This window comes from Ammospiza nelsoni, chromosome 1, assembly GCF_027579445.1.
Source record: "Ammospiza nelsoni isolate bAmmNel1 chromosome 1, bAmmNel1.pri, whole genome shotgun sequence".
In the NCBI taxonomy this organism is placed as follows: Eukaryota; Metazoa; Chordata; class Aves; order Passeriformes; family Passerellidae; genus Ammospiza; species Ammospiza nelsoni.
This window is the reverse complement of record NC_080633.1, coordinates 32,450,887-32,465,892: the sequence shown is the minus strand read 5'-3', so window position 1 is coordinate 32,465,892 and position 15,006 is coordinate 32,450,887. Positions and strand designations below refer to the sequence as shown.

The 15,006-nt window shown below is 40.3% G+C and overlaps 1 protein-coding gene across 1 annotated transcript in view; it reads left to right on the top strand.

The window, feature by feature from the left end:
• Positions 1–15,006, top strand: part of RAPGEF5 (Rap guanine nucleotide exchange factor 5) — a 156,256-nt gene that overhangs the window by 40,370 nt on the left and 100,880 nt on the right. Inside the window, exon 7 of the mRNA XM_059468781.1 lies at positions 4,036–4,084. Coding sequence (XP_059324764.1) covers positions 4,036–4,084 — 49 coding nt within the window. The remainder of the gene's footprint in view (positions 1–4,035; positions 4,085–15,006) is intronic.

Genomic DNA, 15,006 nt, shown 5'->3' with positions numbered 1-15,006 from the left:
CTTCACACCAGAATTTCAGAAGTGTGGAAAAACCCACAAAATCATCCCTACTACTAGCCCAGCAGTCAAGCAGTCAAAGATTAGAGTTGACTTTTTAATTGGAGATGAAAATCCCACTGCTGTCTCTTCTACTTTTGTTTTTGCTTTTCATGGAACAAAACATTTTTATGAGGTCAGAATAAAATTTCTGAGTCAGCTTTTTTTCAGGGGATTCCATTCCAAATTTTCAAACGTACACCGATTGTGATGATGCAACCCAAGCAAAATTGGAGGAATCTGTGTGCCTAAAATATAAATCCCTCTTTTAATCTATCAAATTATGTGCTTATATCATATGCTCCATTACATGAGGCACCAACAAAACCGTCAAACTTCAATTCTAAAGGCAAGCAGTGCAAAATTTGCAAGCAGTGCAAAATGCTGCTAGAAATACATTTGCATCATATAATCTTTTTTGGTCATGAATTTTTAAAAGAATGCAATGATTACTCATGGGTTTAAAAAAGGCATTCCAGAGCTGTCATGCATCCCATGTCATGTCCCAAAGAGCAGCCTCATATTCAGTGTTTTGCGTGCTACAAGCAGAACATGGTGAGATAGCTATGAGTGTTTCCACTGCAAAGCCTTTTATTTTACCTTGTAATGGAACAGATTATATCAGGATGTTAATGAAGTGTGTCTGGAAAATAGTTTTCTGGTACTTTATGGCATCAGCCAATATTACTTTTATTTAGAGCCCATCAAACTATCATAACTTGAGATGCAAAAATGTGAACCAGTTTACTGTTTTTCAAAACCCTGCTGTTTAGAGCCTTCTGTTGCAGGATTTTAATTTTGAGTTTCTGTAAGGATTGGCGCCTTGCCTCTAGATTTGAAGTCCTGCTTGGCACAATAGTATCTAGACTACTGTCTCACACAAAACTACTATGGGCAGAAAAAAGGGAAAGGAAAAAAGATGGTATGCACTGTCTGCTAGATGCACAGTCATGTCCACTATGACAAAATGACAAGATTTGCAATAAGAGCAGTAGTTGTCATTTACTTATTAAAATTCTCTATTATTTCAAGACAAGATTCACCATATAAATGAGCCATTTTTACTTAATCAAGCAGAAGTATACCCAAGTATCACTTTCTATGCATACTCTTCTATATTGCAGAAAGAAAACTTGATTGAGATGTGGTAACATGCCAACTCCTCACTCAAAATGTTCTCTTTAAGACTTTCATAATAATTCTGTAAATATTGTGTGGTGAACTGGCCTTTAAACTGAATCAGTTTTGACATCTGCAATGTTACTCAAATGGGATACTGTTTAGATAGTGTTAGCTTTGTAGCAACAAGCTGTATGTATAAAACATATTTTAAAATTTAATATGTCAATATGGTAGGCATAGTCCTTGTTTATATATTTTATTTTGTGTCTACATTATTATCTTCAATGTGATGTGCGACTATCGATTTTGTCAAACAGGCAGTGACTGAAATCCTGTTAGGAAGAAGCATGATAATGGGTGGCATGTGTGCAGTGAGGAGTGAGTGTTATACATGGATTTCCATTGGGGTAATGATGCAGAGGAATTGCATGTCCAGCAGGGATGTCAAGTGTATTTATGCTAAAATAGACAAAAGCATATAGATTATGAAATCTAGGGGCACCACTCAGATCCAGTACTGCTCAGCAGTACCAGTTCCTTGTGACTGGAATGAATCCTATGAGAGGGAGCTCAGATTGTCCTGATGGAACCCTTTGATGAAGGAAATTTTTCCTACTGTTAACACCAGAGAAACATATTTTCCTCCTGCTTTATCTAAAGGGTTTTGCTCAGGTTAAGTAAAAGAGCAGCTGCATTCCTGGCCAGCAGCAAACGATGAGATATTTAGCTTGATGTAGACAAAATATAGAAGCCCAGCCTTTTAATTATGTGTGATTTTAGCACTATCTTTCAAACCTAAAAGGTGCCACCTTATAAACAAAAGTAATATTGGAAATACAACTGCAGGATGCCACAATGCTGCCTTTTTGTTCTGACAAAATGGGTTTTTCTTTGCACCATGGAGAGGTTTGCCTTTCTGGAATATTTGATTGGGTTAAGAGATACATTTGCAGTTGTTTCAGGTTGTAGTGTCTCTTAAGCATAAGCTTAGGATAGTGCATTTATTAAATGCTAGGAGATACAGATGAGACATCAGTGAAGTGCTTCTTACTGTCAGTAACCTCTGCCAATAGACCAGAATTGAGCCATTGACATGGGTACCTTCTGAGTTTAATGAAGGGAGAGGGTCTGAGAAGTGTAGCCATGAAAAGTCATGGTGTTGTTCAAACAAATTGGACTTTTATTGAAAATCCTGTTCTTTATTAGATAGCTTGTATGTATTATTATAATACTTGTGTATAGCAATTGCTGCAAGGAAGCACATGAGTTGTTTTTCTGTTCTTTCCCATTTTACTTGAAGTTTATGCTTACATTACCTATGATTAATATTTCTCCAGACATGGGAATCAGTGTACAGGAAGGAAGGAAGGGAAGGTAATACTGCCAGCTTGCACAATTATGCTGGAAACAGGATGACATTTAAGAAAACCATGGCACTGCCTTCATATTTTCCTGCTTGGAGTGGCAGAGAACTCTGTCCCTCTCAGCAGGGCAGCATCAAGGAATAGAAAAGATCCTTTTCCCTTGCAAGGACAGCAAAAAAATCTTTTTGGTCCTTTGCCACAAAGGAAAGAAGGATGCAAGCAGAGGAAGGACGTGGCCTCTGGTGTGACCGGCTTCTTCCACATGCAGAGTGTACTGCTGCGTGGCTCCTGAGGATCTGCAGTTACCATTGTACTGAGATGCCCTGAGTGATTTTGTCTTTCTGCTCAGACCAATATAATGCTAACTATTCTTCTTTCACATTTTCAAACTTCTCTTCAGAGTCATGAGAGAGTTGTTAGCAATTGTATTACTTTGGGAATCCTTTATGGGCTTTGTGCCTTATGACTGAGCTACATATCTTGAGAATGATGTCTGAAATTTCATGTCTCTCAGAAACTGCATGTCAAACCTCCCACTGTAGAACAGCCTTGAGCCTTGCCTAGGTCTGTCAGACAAGATGGCTAGCATGCACTGCTGGAGACTTTGTACAGAGAGGTGGGGCAATCCCTAGAAAAAGTTGTAATGTGCCATATATATTTTTGAATACTGAAGACAGCCTATCTTGGGAAAATTGGGGAAATTGTAAGGTGCATGAGAGAGCATTTGGTGCTCTAGGCCAAGAGCAAGCAGCTGCAGTGGGACAGATGATGGCAGTGAAGAAGTAGAAAGCATAAGAATAATATATAGAGAAATTATAGAAAAAGAAATTATATAAAAAGAAATAGACCTATGGAGAGAAGTGGTTGTTGAGTTGAGCTGGCTAAAGAGAAAATAGCTGGTCTATACAGAAAATATGAAGAATGGCAGGGCTGTTTTACCACAGGCTAGTGAGGGACCCTGTAAAACTGAAAATAGCCCTGACTTCTGCATTTTCTTCTCAAGTGAAATTTTTGTCCAGCAATTCTCAGCCATGCTACTAGGAGAGGTTGTTTCCTCCTGGGAGATCCAAAAAGTGAAGGTCAATTATATGCAGGAGAAACCTCTGTCAAAGCTCAGCATGAAGAACTCTCTTATTCCAGAGTCACACAATAAATCCAGCATTACAGTGTGCTCATCAGAGGCAAAACAAATATGTAACAAGGGAAGGGAGAAGATTTAAGTGTGTACTTGTGAAAGAGATATGCTGTGCAAATAAATTACAGGTCAGGCTACCGAATTGCCCACTCCCTAAGGAATGTGGGGTATTTACATGAAATTAAAGTCACAGAATTCCCAGCTGAAAAGGAGATAGATTTGCTAGGAAAACTGACTGTAGTTACAAAACCAGGCATAATTCCACATGCAGTTGATTGCTGCAAAGCATTGATAGCTCTTATCTTACCAGTATTGCATTTTGTTCTATTTGACTGTGCCAGGAACTATAACCATCCTTTTCTTTTCCTGATATTTTAGGTACAGAGAGAACTGGCTGCTGTCATTGCCTTGAAAGCAAGGAAGTCAGGTGAGTCAGGCTGAACTTCAGAGGGCTTTTTGTAATGCTGTTCCCTTTTGTCATTTCTTGAAGTATCTGAATTGTCACTGCTGTCTTTTTAATATGGGGAAGAAAAGATACTGATGGAGAATCTGTGTATACAGCACAATGCAATTACAGCTAAGCTTCTCTCCATCTAGCTCATTATGTCTAACAACCTAGCAAATAAAATCAGTGTTATGGTTCAACTTGGGTCTCTTTCTGGCCAAAATCACTATTTCCTCTAGGCTTGCTCTTTATAAAAAAAGCTGATGTCTTTATTTGACTTAAATTTAGGACAAATACGTTGGTCATTTTCCTTTTTTTTATCATCCAGTATTTCATGCCATCATCTTTTCTGCTTTTTACCAGCCCAGACAGGTGTTTTTCTTACTGCTAAAGCAAAAGGACAGCTTCATGCATGAAGGTGTTCTTTCCTGCCTTTTCATCTGTGTGGCTGGAGAGGCAAGTCTCTGATCAGGGCAGGAGAAGGGAAAAGGCAATTGGATAACTGGAAGTCTCTGCCAGTAAAAGCACTCCCAAGAAATGCCGGTGCCACAGTGCAAAGGCACTGAAATATGTGGCCATCTCAGCTCTGTCAGGGTGTGGTAGCACAGGCACTTCAGCAGGTAGAGTCTGCACTGCTGAGGCAAGGAAGGAGGCAAAGAAGCCAAGTTGTGTTTTCTAGGCACTGCACAGCAACCAACAGAACCTACTTGGCCAGACCTGACTCTTTACAGGTTAACTCTCTGGTGTCTTTGTGCAGTGTCTTCTGCACCAGGCTGAATGTATTTCTAAAGCAAAACAGAGGTGGAGTGACCTTTAATTATTAGCGTGTTCCCAAAGCCATTGAGTGCAATTTGAGTGCATTTTCACGGAGCATCTCTTGTGATTATCAGTGATTTTTCTAGAAATCAAAGTCACAAATCTTGTGCTTGAACTATTTTCTGGCTTGTTCATTGTACTGCACCTCTATTGGTCTGTCTGTGACTTACAAGTACAGCACAAAATTTACTACACACACGCACAACACGCATCATGTTATTGTAAACTGGAGGCACCAAGATGATGTGGCTGGTGTAGCTGCAAATATTTTCTTGTGAAAATGTAAGTATTATAAAAAACCATTCTAGACATAGTTTGATGCTGTTTTTTTCTGGAAATAGAAGTACCCATAAGTTATACCCACACCCATCTATAAATGTAAATCTGTGGAAAGCGAGCACAAATGTGAGTGTGAATTCAGACCTGAATTTCTTCTATGGGCAAGCTTTACTTCTGGAAGTGCTGTAGTAGTTTATGATGTCAACACCCCTCAGCTGCTTGCCCTTACCTGGTGTCACCCCAGTCCCACCTGACTTGTAATGGCTGAACATGGAAATGCTTCTGCTCTGGCTCAGTGCAGAGGAAAACAGGCTATTTTAAAGAAGTGCTCAAGGTAATCTCTTATTTTGCTGCTAAATGGGCTAAGTATGGTGCCATGTATGTTTACTCCCTGTTCATGGAGGTATAATAAATCTCTCTGTTTTTAAGCAGTTTTGTCAGCAAATATTTCTATGGCTATGAGCTATAAATAGAAGTCTTTCCCCTAAAAGAGTTATTTTTAGCTGGAAGTAGTCTCTTATTTCCTTTTGGTGGATGGTTGTTAGAGTAGAATATGGGGTGGGCATTACATTAGGAATGAGATGCAAGAGATGAAAATCCAAAAGGAGAATATCTCTTGGAGTCTCCTTTTTACTGTAATTGCAATCCTTAATGAACAGGTAGAAATATTTCACTTAAAAATTACAGCCTTAAAAAAATAAAGCTCCTTATACAGCTTTGCAGTGCTGTCCAGCCTTTCCTAATACATTAATGTAAACACTTAAATATCTGTTCAGATCTGAACAAAAGATAACTCTTTAGTCAGTTTAACTAGTGTGTGATTGTTGTTGAAATTTGCATTTCTTTATGCCCCATCTTGGATGCCTGTAAAAAATGGGAGTATGATCAGGCATAACTGTAAGGTCTAATTTAAGTTAATGCCTTCAGTAAAGTAGGTGCAGAGTAAATTAGGGTGGTTGGTTATGCTCCTTTATTTTATTGCTGGTGGTTAAATTCACAGTGTAGCAGTTACTGTGAGTGATCAAGCTCTGGTCTGCTGTGCCTGGTGAAGTGAAGCACGTTTCAGAGAAAGTACTTCTGGAGCTGTAAGCCACAGTATCTTTCAAAGATATTGTTCCTCTAATCCTCTCCAAGATTCCATATAATTCCAGGAAATAAGCCACCAAAAGTCAGACAAAGAGTTTATTTTGGCTTGAAAAGAGTGGAACATGGCTTTTTGGGCCAGCTGCCCTGGGTAGCTTCCAGGCTGGTGTGAATGGCGTGGGAGCCTGGCTCATCCACCCTGGGACTCGTGAGCGGGGAGGGCAGGCAATGGGCATGGTCCAAAACCTGCTGTCTGGAACCTGGCTGCAGAGGGTAATTGGTTTATTAATTAAAAGCTTTCCTAGAGATCAGTAGCCCTCCTCCCCCTTAAAAAAAAAAAAAAAAAAGGCATTTTTGCCTAATGCAAGGACTATATAATGTGTTCCTGAATTGTTTAATTTCTGAATGTACCTCTGCTCTTAGAGAGACCCTTCACAGTGATTTAATTGTACTAGAAAAACTGGCTGATTTAAGTTTTTGCATTATTTGTCTAGAACTGCTGTAGTAATCACTATGTTAAGTTGCATGGAAAGCACTACACAAGCATATAACACACAGCTCCCTGTGCAAGAGGTGAAGAGGTTCCAAGTAGGAAGGTTTGGAGGGCAGGGGGCAAGTATTGCCTTTGGTTACCTGAATGAAACAGTTTGGTTTTGTTTAAATGAAGCTAGGGTTTGCTACCTAGTATATGTATGTGGCAGGTAGTAATTGCAACTATTGCAGTTCTGGTTGTGGCAGAGATTTCCACACTGTATCTGCTGACAAATACCGAGGTAGAGACCTGAGCCTGCTGCGGGTTAGGGCACAGTATCAAATTCTTGCTAGTACAGGATCTGACTTGATGGAGAATGTCTGCTACCAGAAAATAAAACACCAGCAGGGTGTGGGGTAAAATGCCTTTCCCCAAGAGCTGTTCTTCTGTTTTTGCTGTGGTGTAGAAGAATAGGAAAAATTCGTAAAACTGGCAGATGCTGAAAGAAAAATGAAGAACCTGAAAAATTAAAGACTTCTGTGCTGTGGGAAAAAAGCTCTGTTTTCATATTCCAGATGTGTACTGCAAGTATACCACTCTGATAACAAGGCATATGCTGACAGAGACATGCTTGAGAGCCTTCATGCAGAGGAAGCTCAGCACTTTTAGTTTCTTTGCAAATAAAACTAAACCAGGGTAAAATAAGTGTCTGTAATTCTGAAGTGTTGATGGACCTCGGTAACACTGTTGACTTGAAATCACATTTGTATTTCACTAGAATAAAGCTCTCATGATAAAGGTGACCTAGGAGGGGGAAATGAGCTTGTGTACTTCTCTGTGGCTTATAAAAATGCATTGAAATAATTTTTTCCTAACCTTAGAAATAAATAGATTAAATGCTGTCTTCTGTAGTTTGGTGAAAGGTCTTGGGGAAGCAAATAACGGGAGCAGAAAGGAACTTTTCCTTTAATTGCAGGCACTCAGCATTAAATTGTTTTGTTTATTTATACCTTGCTGGCTTCTGATAGCTTCTGCAAATGTGCTGAAACCTAACACAAATGCAGCCTCCCCTCTGAAGGTTTACAAGGGTTGGCATTTATCTCAATTGCTTGTCATGGCTCATGACATGTTTCTTATGTGTTAGAGATGGTAGCTAAAACAAGGATAAAAAGCAGCAAATAGCCTAAGGCGGGAGGCTTTAGCTGGTGGCAAAGCTACACGGGTGCATGTGAACTGATCAAAACCTGTCACGTAGATGCTTTGTACTGCTGTTAATCCCATCCACAAACAAGATGCCTTGCATTTCTGTGCACAAACCCATGGCATCACCCAGCAAATCCCTTCATAGAAAAAGGAATTTCTATAACTTTATTTGTGCAAAGGATCAATTGATAAGAGCATGGAGCTTGTCTTTGTGTTTATGAATACAGGGGCTAATTAAGATAATAGCTGACAGGGTATGGGTGAGGTAGGAAGGTGGTGACTCAGCTTCTCCCCAGGCACTGCAGGAGCAGCAGCAGGTCTGTGGGTGCTTCTCCCTCCCACTGAGAAAGGCAGGGCAGCCACAAATACCCTAGAACTTGTGTGTGGTTTTTCTCCCCCTTATGAATGATATTCAGGTTTCCACTATATAATTAGATACATTTAAGTCATGCCATTCTTGAATTGGCAAGCTCTATTGATTTTTTAATATGTCCTTTACATTTTATTTATAATAATGTATAACAATGTATTAACTCCATATTTGAGATCTTCTGGATTGCCTCCACCCTATTCTTACATATATGTATGCATAGCCAGCCTTCCCCTTTTCTTTTGTATTGCTTCTGTCAGAACCTAACTGCCTATGTGATTTGCTTCGTGTTTTTATTTTAGTGCAGGCGATTCAATATGAAGCAGTCACTGGGGCTTGAGCTCTGCCAGCATGAATGAAAAGCAAGCTGTGAAGAGCTATTCCTTTTCCCAGGCACTGCAGCACCTCCACAGCACTGCTGTCAGGGCTGATTGCGTGACTGGACTCCAACACACTGCAGGCAATGTCAGCCCGGTTAAACACATGAGAACAGTCAGGCTGGGTCAGGTTAAAAGTCCATTCAGCCTCACTCCTACCGTGAGTGATGAGTAGGGGATGCTTGGAGTAGAGGAACAGAGCGAGTACAGTTCTTCTGTGTACATACTCAGCATCTACCAGCCTGTGATAGAGGGATTTTGCTGTACCCACAGTGCTGTGGTAGGTAACCCTTGCTGGACCTTTTCTCCATTAATTTATCAAACTGCTTTTTAAGCCTGCTTATACCCCTGACCTTCATCATCTCTTATGGTAGCAAGTCTCACAATTCACATGTAGTGTTTTAAAACATATTTTTTCTTGGGTTTTTTTTAAAACACATTTCTAGGACCCTCACTCTGTTGTGATATAGCTCTTTCCTGACAGAGAGTGGTGAATAATCTATTCCCTATTTGTCTTTATACTATTCAGGATTTTGTGCACATCTGTCATACCCCTGTGAGTTGTCTCCTTTCCTGGCTGTTTCACCAGTCACTCCTCATACCAAATGTCTTCCATTAAATCTGATTATCTTTGCTACATCTATTATATATATTTTGAGATGGGGCAGGCATAACAGCATACAGTATAGCAGCAACATGTGCTGGAGTTGACGCAAAGTGAGAGTGGCAGCTTCTTATCAGGGTGGAGAGGTGGAGGTATGTGGGAAGGAGCCCAGTAAGACACTCTTGGCACCATTAAGCTGTTTTATCAGCTTAGTTAATTCAGAAAACTGCATCTTTATCTTTCAGCCCATTTCCTCAAGTAGTACAGATCCTTCTGAGACTTCTCAGTAAATTTATTCTACTATAATTAGCAGAAGTTTTGTCATATGGTGCTATCTGAATGTCCTATGCTATGTTATTCTTTTTATTCACTTGTAGAAGTGTTTTTATATAGAAAATGAAAATCATTACAAATTTTACTTAGGTTTGTATACACACTTGAAAAATTACATAACAAATACATGATCAAAGGTCATCCAAGAATGGACCAGTTCAGCATTTTGTGTAAGTTTCAAACATATTAAGGACTATTGAATTTACATGTTTCATAAACAACCAGGTATTCAATATCTTTGGAGTAAACATGCACTGTTTGTTACCACTTATGCTACTAAAAAGGGTATAATGAAGTATGAAAATACTAGGTCCTATTTACAGAATAAAGTGACAGTCATGTGCAAGAGAGGTGTGCATTTTCCCTTGTGAAAAAAATGAGAAAATTTGAAGGGTGGGGAAAGGATGAATCAGCAGGATTTTACTGCTTTTCTGTTCTTTTCATGTCCCTTTTCAATAGGCTTGCTTACTTAAGTAGTGCCTCATTCCATTACAACCTCCAGTTCCTCCAAGCACCCAGTTGTTTAAAACAAGGGCTGAAATTAGTAAACTGTGTGGAATGAGAGTTCTTCTGCAAATTCTTCTGCAAATAATTCTTAGAGGATTCACCCTGATGAAATGGCCACTTATAGTGAAGTTGCAGAAGAACTCAACTTCTGTTGTGCTTCTGTTAGGCCATGGTGGACTGTATCTTTATTTTCCCCTGCCTACTGAAATGTTATCCAAAGTAAAACTTCCCCTGAAAACATAGCTAGCAATATTTTAAAAGTTACACTCTACTTTAGGGTCTTTCTTTAAGGTCTGTGATTTCAGGTCTTGAAGTAAGGGAGATGATCTTGGTTTGTTCAGCCTAGAAAAGAGGAGGCTGAGGGAGAGTTCATGGTGGTCCATCATGAGGGGGAGCAGAGGTGCAGCACTGATCTCTTCACTCTCGTGACTGGTGACAGGACTCAAGGAAATGGCCCCTCAAACTAAGCTGAGTCAGAGGAGGTTTAGTTTGGATATCAGGAAAAGGTTCTTCACTCAGAGGGTGCTTGGGCACCAGAACAGGCTCCCCAGGAAGATGGTCACAGCACGAGCTGTTTCTGAGTTAAAGAATCTTTGGGGCAACACTCTCAGGCACATGGTGTGATTCTTGGGGTGTCCTGTCAGGGATGATCCTGATGGGTCCTTCCAACTCAGCATAATTTATATGTGACTCTATGATTTTAATCGTGTTAGCTTCTTTAAGCAATGATTTTAAAACATTTTGTGCCCTACTGTAGGGAATCCCTACCCCTAGGGGCCAGTGGAGGTTACAATGATGTATTGCATCACAGGGGATCCTTCCATTATTGCTAAGATAAAGCACAGAAATGAAAAGGGCAGGATCAGACCCCTTCTAGACCTGGGGAATGATGCTCATTTGTGCCCAGCCTGAGTGATGCTGGGGGTGGGAAATGCTCTGGACAACATCAGTGAAAGGACTACAGAGTAACACTTACCAGCTGCTGTGTATTCAACAGCTGATATAAGGCAGAATGGACTCAGACCTGGAAAAAGAAGGAAAAGAGCTCTCTGCTGGGAATTGTGGTGAGAAGGATTTTGGCAGTTTGTGGGTTTGTTTTTGCAATTGTTGTAGAACCTTGGGCATAGTTCTTTCTGAGTGATCTAAGGTACTCACATAGAAGAAATCAGCAATGCAGAGTAGCTGTGTAGGGGAAAGATATTTTGCACATATGCAAACAGAGGCAGCACAGTAAGGTCACAAAGACAGCAGTTGAGCAAAAAAACAACCCCCAGGTGAATGTTTTGTTTACTGGGGCTTTGGGAGAGGCATTTACAATGAATTCACAGAATTTATTTATTCAGAGTCTTCTTTGTTTCCTGCTCCTTTCCTGGCCATGCCTGGGGGATGTTTCCATGGAATAGAGCCCTGTTTCTCTTTGCACCAGCCTGCTCAGCAACAGCCCATACCTCCTTGTTTGATCTGTTCCCAGCAACCATTCTCTGATGGGGTCTTTCTTCTCCATCCTTCTATCATCTAATTTCAGACAAAACTCTTATAGGTACATTTACTACCACGTGATTTAAAAAAAAAATTAAATATCATGCACATGAGAACAAATATCTACAATTACTAGATAAAATTTAAAACTTTCTGCATTCAAGCATCAAATGGTTCCCCTTGAGCTGCAGTTGGTACAAAACCCCTTGATTTTATCTGTTCCTGTATAAATCCTACAGCACTTTCATATAATTTTCACTTTTTTTTCTTCTTGATAAAAAATATGACCTCATATGTTCACAAGGTGAGTATGAAATATGGCTTTATCTTTGCACGCATCACAAAGGGCCAGGCATTGAAAACCAGATCTCCTCTGGCCACATGAATCAACAGTAGTTGTTTATCTATTAAAAAATGCCTGTCTCGTTTAGCCAGAGGTATTTTACAAATTTTGTTGCTCAAATGCACCATTACCTTGCATGAAATGTGGACCTTCAAAGCCAGATATAAGAGCCTGAGGCTTTAGTTCTTATAAATAAAATAAACAGAAATTCCTAACAAAACCAGTTGTACAATAATGTGAAATGACCATTATCTGACTGAGCTGGGAAATATTGGTGGTTTTCTTGGTACACTCATTTTTTAATTTATAATGGCTATATAATGTAGGCAGACCTGAGCCTCATATAAAGTAAAGTTTGTCCTTCCTGGGGTCGTTTAGAAGCAGTGGGAAGGAATGGCGCCTTAATGGTGATCAGCAAGACCAAATCCACATCTGCCAGCCTCCTTTTTTACCACAGTGGCTTTGCTCTGTTTAGATTGGAGATACCTACCCTTGCTGTTATCTGTTCCTTTTGATAAACTCTGAAATGAGAGGAAATGCTCTTACATCATTTTCTGGAGTCCTGTTTCCTATTTGAGATTTGAGAAACGGCTTGTAGCACTAGGACCTTTGGGAACTTCTTTTTCTGCATGGAAACTAATCAGAATAATGAGTACCCTCTGTGCAAATTCAATATTAGTTCTACCCTAAGGTCAAGCAGAAGTTAATGACAATTTTTTAAGTACAGAAGTCAGTTATGAGACCAACATTACATTTCACACTTTTGTAATTGTAAAATAAAATGCTGGAGTAATTTATGTTAAATTGATTTAAACTACAAAGCATAAATATCATAGCATCCCAGATTAGGGTTTGAGAGAAAATGGCATCTTTGTCACTTGTGCAATAGCTCATTCACTGATTTCCAAGTACCGTTTTTCCATCTTGTGCTTGCTGAGCTTTTTGCATACAGAGGTGCTGAACAATACTGTAAGTGGGAGCCTGTCTCTAATAATTTTTGCATTTTCTTTGTTTCTTTAATTAGCTGATTTACTCAGCTGATTGCACAGCTGTCTGGGCAACACCCCCCCAGGGGTCTGCCAACTGTTTCAGAGATATGTAATGTACTCAGTGAAGGGAAATCTGTATGGTAATTTGCATGTATATATGCAGAAGTAGCAGGAAGGAATAAGAAAGCTCAAAGGCAATTTTTGTATGGCTAATAAAAGGAAACATGTTAAGGATGAGCTTAAAAAGCTTTCTCTTTTCAGTAATTTCTGAGAAAAGATTACTCTTTCATGGTAAATAAGGAACCAATTCTCAGTTGGAAGGTTTTGTTCCTGGGATTATTGCTCTCTTACAAGCAGCTTTTGGGGATTTCAGAGATACTCAGTGCTTGTAAGTTTTCCCCTTTGGTTTGGAAACAGAACTTGGAAAATGCAGGAACATGCATGAGGATGTGGTCTGGTCTAAAATCTGAGGTTTGCAAAGCTGCTCATCTGCTTTTCCATTGCTCAGCACTAGTGCTCTACATAGCCTAGAGGCTTTTAGTTTCCCCAGTGGTGTCAGTATGAGCTATTCATTTTTTTCCACTCTGATAAATTAATAAGCATCAGCAAACATTATAACACTGTCAAACAGATCAGAGCTGCCATAGTAACCAACCTCCCTAGAGCTCGCTGTACACCCTCCACAAAGAACAACAAGGGATATCACAAGTTCCATTGTTCAAAATAACAGTAAGTTTTCAAAAATAATGAAATTAGCTTAGTTGTGTGATTAAAAAAAAACAAAATGGGGGGTTGTGTTTTTTCTTAAAAGCTTCACGCCAGCAACTTCCATTTGTAAAAAAACCCAAAACAAAACAAACAAACAAACAAACAAAAAAACCAAAACAAAATAAAACAAAAAAACCCCAAAAATTTCAGAAGATAAACATTTCTCTTAAAAATTTGGAATATAAAAAGAATCTAGAAGTTGTGAACTTCTCAGAAGCTGACAATAAATCAACTGGTGCAGGCTGCTGGCAGCTCTGGAGCCTTCTCCCTGGGGAATATTCTTGCAGATTCCTGAGGTCTTGTTGGTTTGACAGGGACAAAACAACTCCCACAACAGGCTGTAACCATCCAGCAGGGATGAGGCAGTGAAAGTCTGCTGGCTTGTCAAATAAACTAAGTCCCTGTGTTCAGAAGTCTCTTTAACTCCGCCGAGGCGGGAATATGTCTCCTATGTGTAGACAGCACGTAGGTGCCTTTTACTTACTGGCTAGATGAAAGAGATTCATACATGAATTGTGATCACAGAGTACTGAAAAGGCTGAAATCATACAAAGGGCAGACTAGTTTGATGTTCTAGGATGTTAGCAGGGTAAAGAACAATACTAAATAATAAATTAATGTCTGCATTTGAAATGCAGGAGCATCTCTGAGTTCATTAGCAATATAGCCTTAGGGGTGACCGAGCTCTGTATGACAAGCAGAGCTACCTTTGGAGTGGCTGTGGGGGCAGTGAAGTCCCCATGCAGCCAGAGCAGTCCCAGGTGAGCCGGGCAGTGTTTGTGCAGCTGGAATCCCCCATGCTCAGCTGCTACTGAGGCTGTGCCAGAGGGTTTGCAGCGGGCTAAGCGAGTTTGGTCTTAGCAGCAGCCTAGGGCAGTGCAGAAGCATGTCTGCTGAACGTGGTTTGTGGGCTCTTGTCCCCCAAAATCAGGTGGATAAATGGATTAGATTGATAGATTTCACAAGCTCCATAGATGGATTTCACAGCTAGCTCAAGGCTGCAGCTGGAGTTGTGCGGCATAAGGGGTCTGGCAGCAGCGTTGCCTTCACGAGTGTCCTGTCCCCCTGCCTGCTGCCTGGGTGCTCTGTTCTCAGCCGGGTTGGTAGTAATCCTTTGCCAATCCACAAATCCCGAATGCCTTATGGCAGCACAGAGTGGGAGCAGTCAGTACAGGGGTGTGGGACAGCCGGCAGTGATGGGAAGCTAAACTGGAATGGCCATGTGGGTGCCACCCAGAGCCAGCTGCTTGCAGATGGGCAGATGTCCTTGCCTGTTGTTCA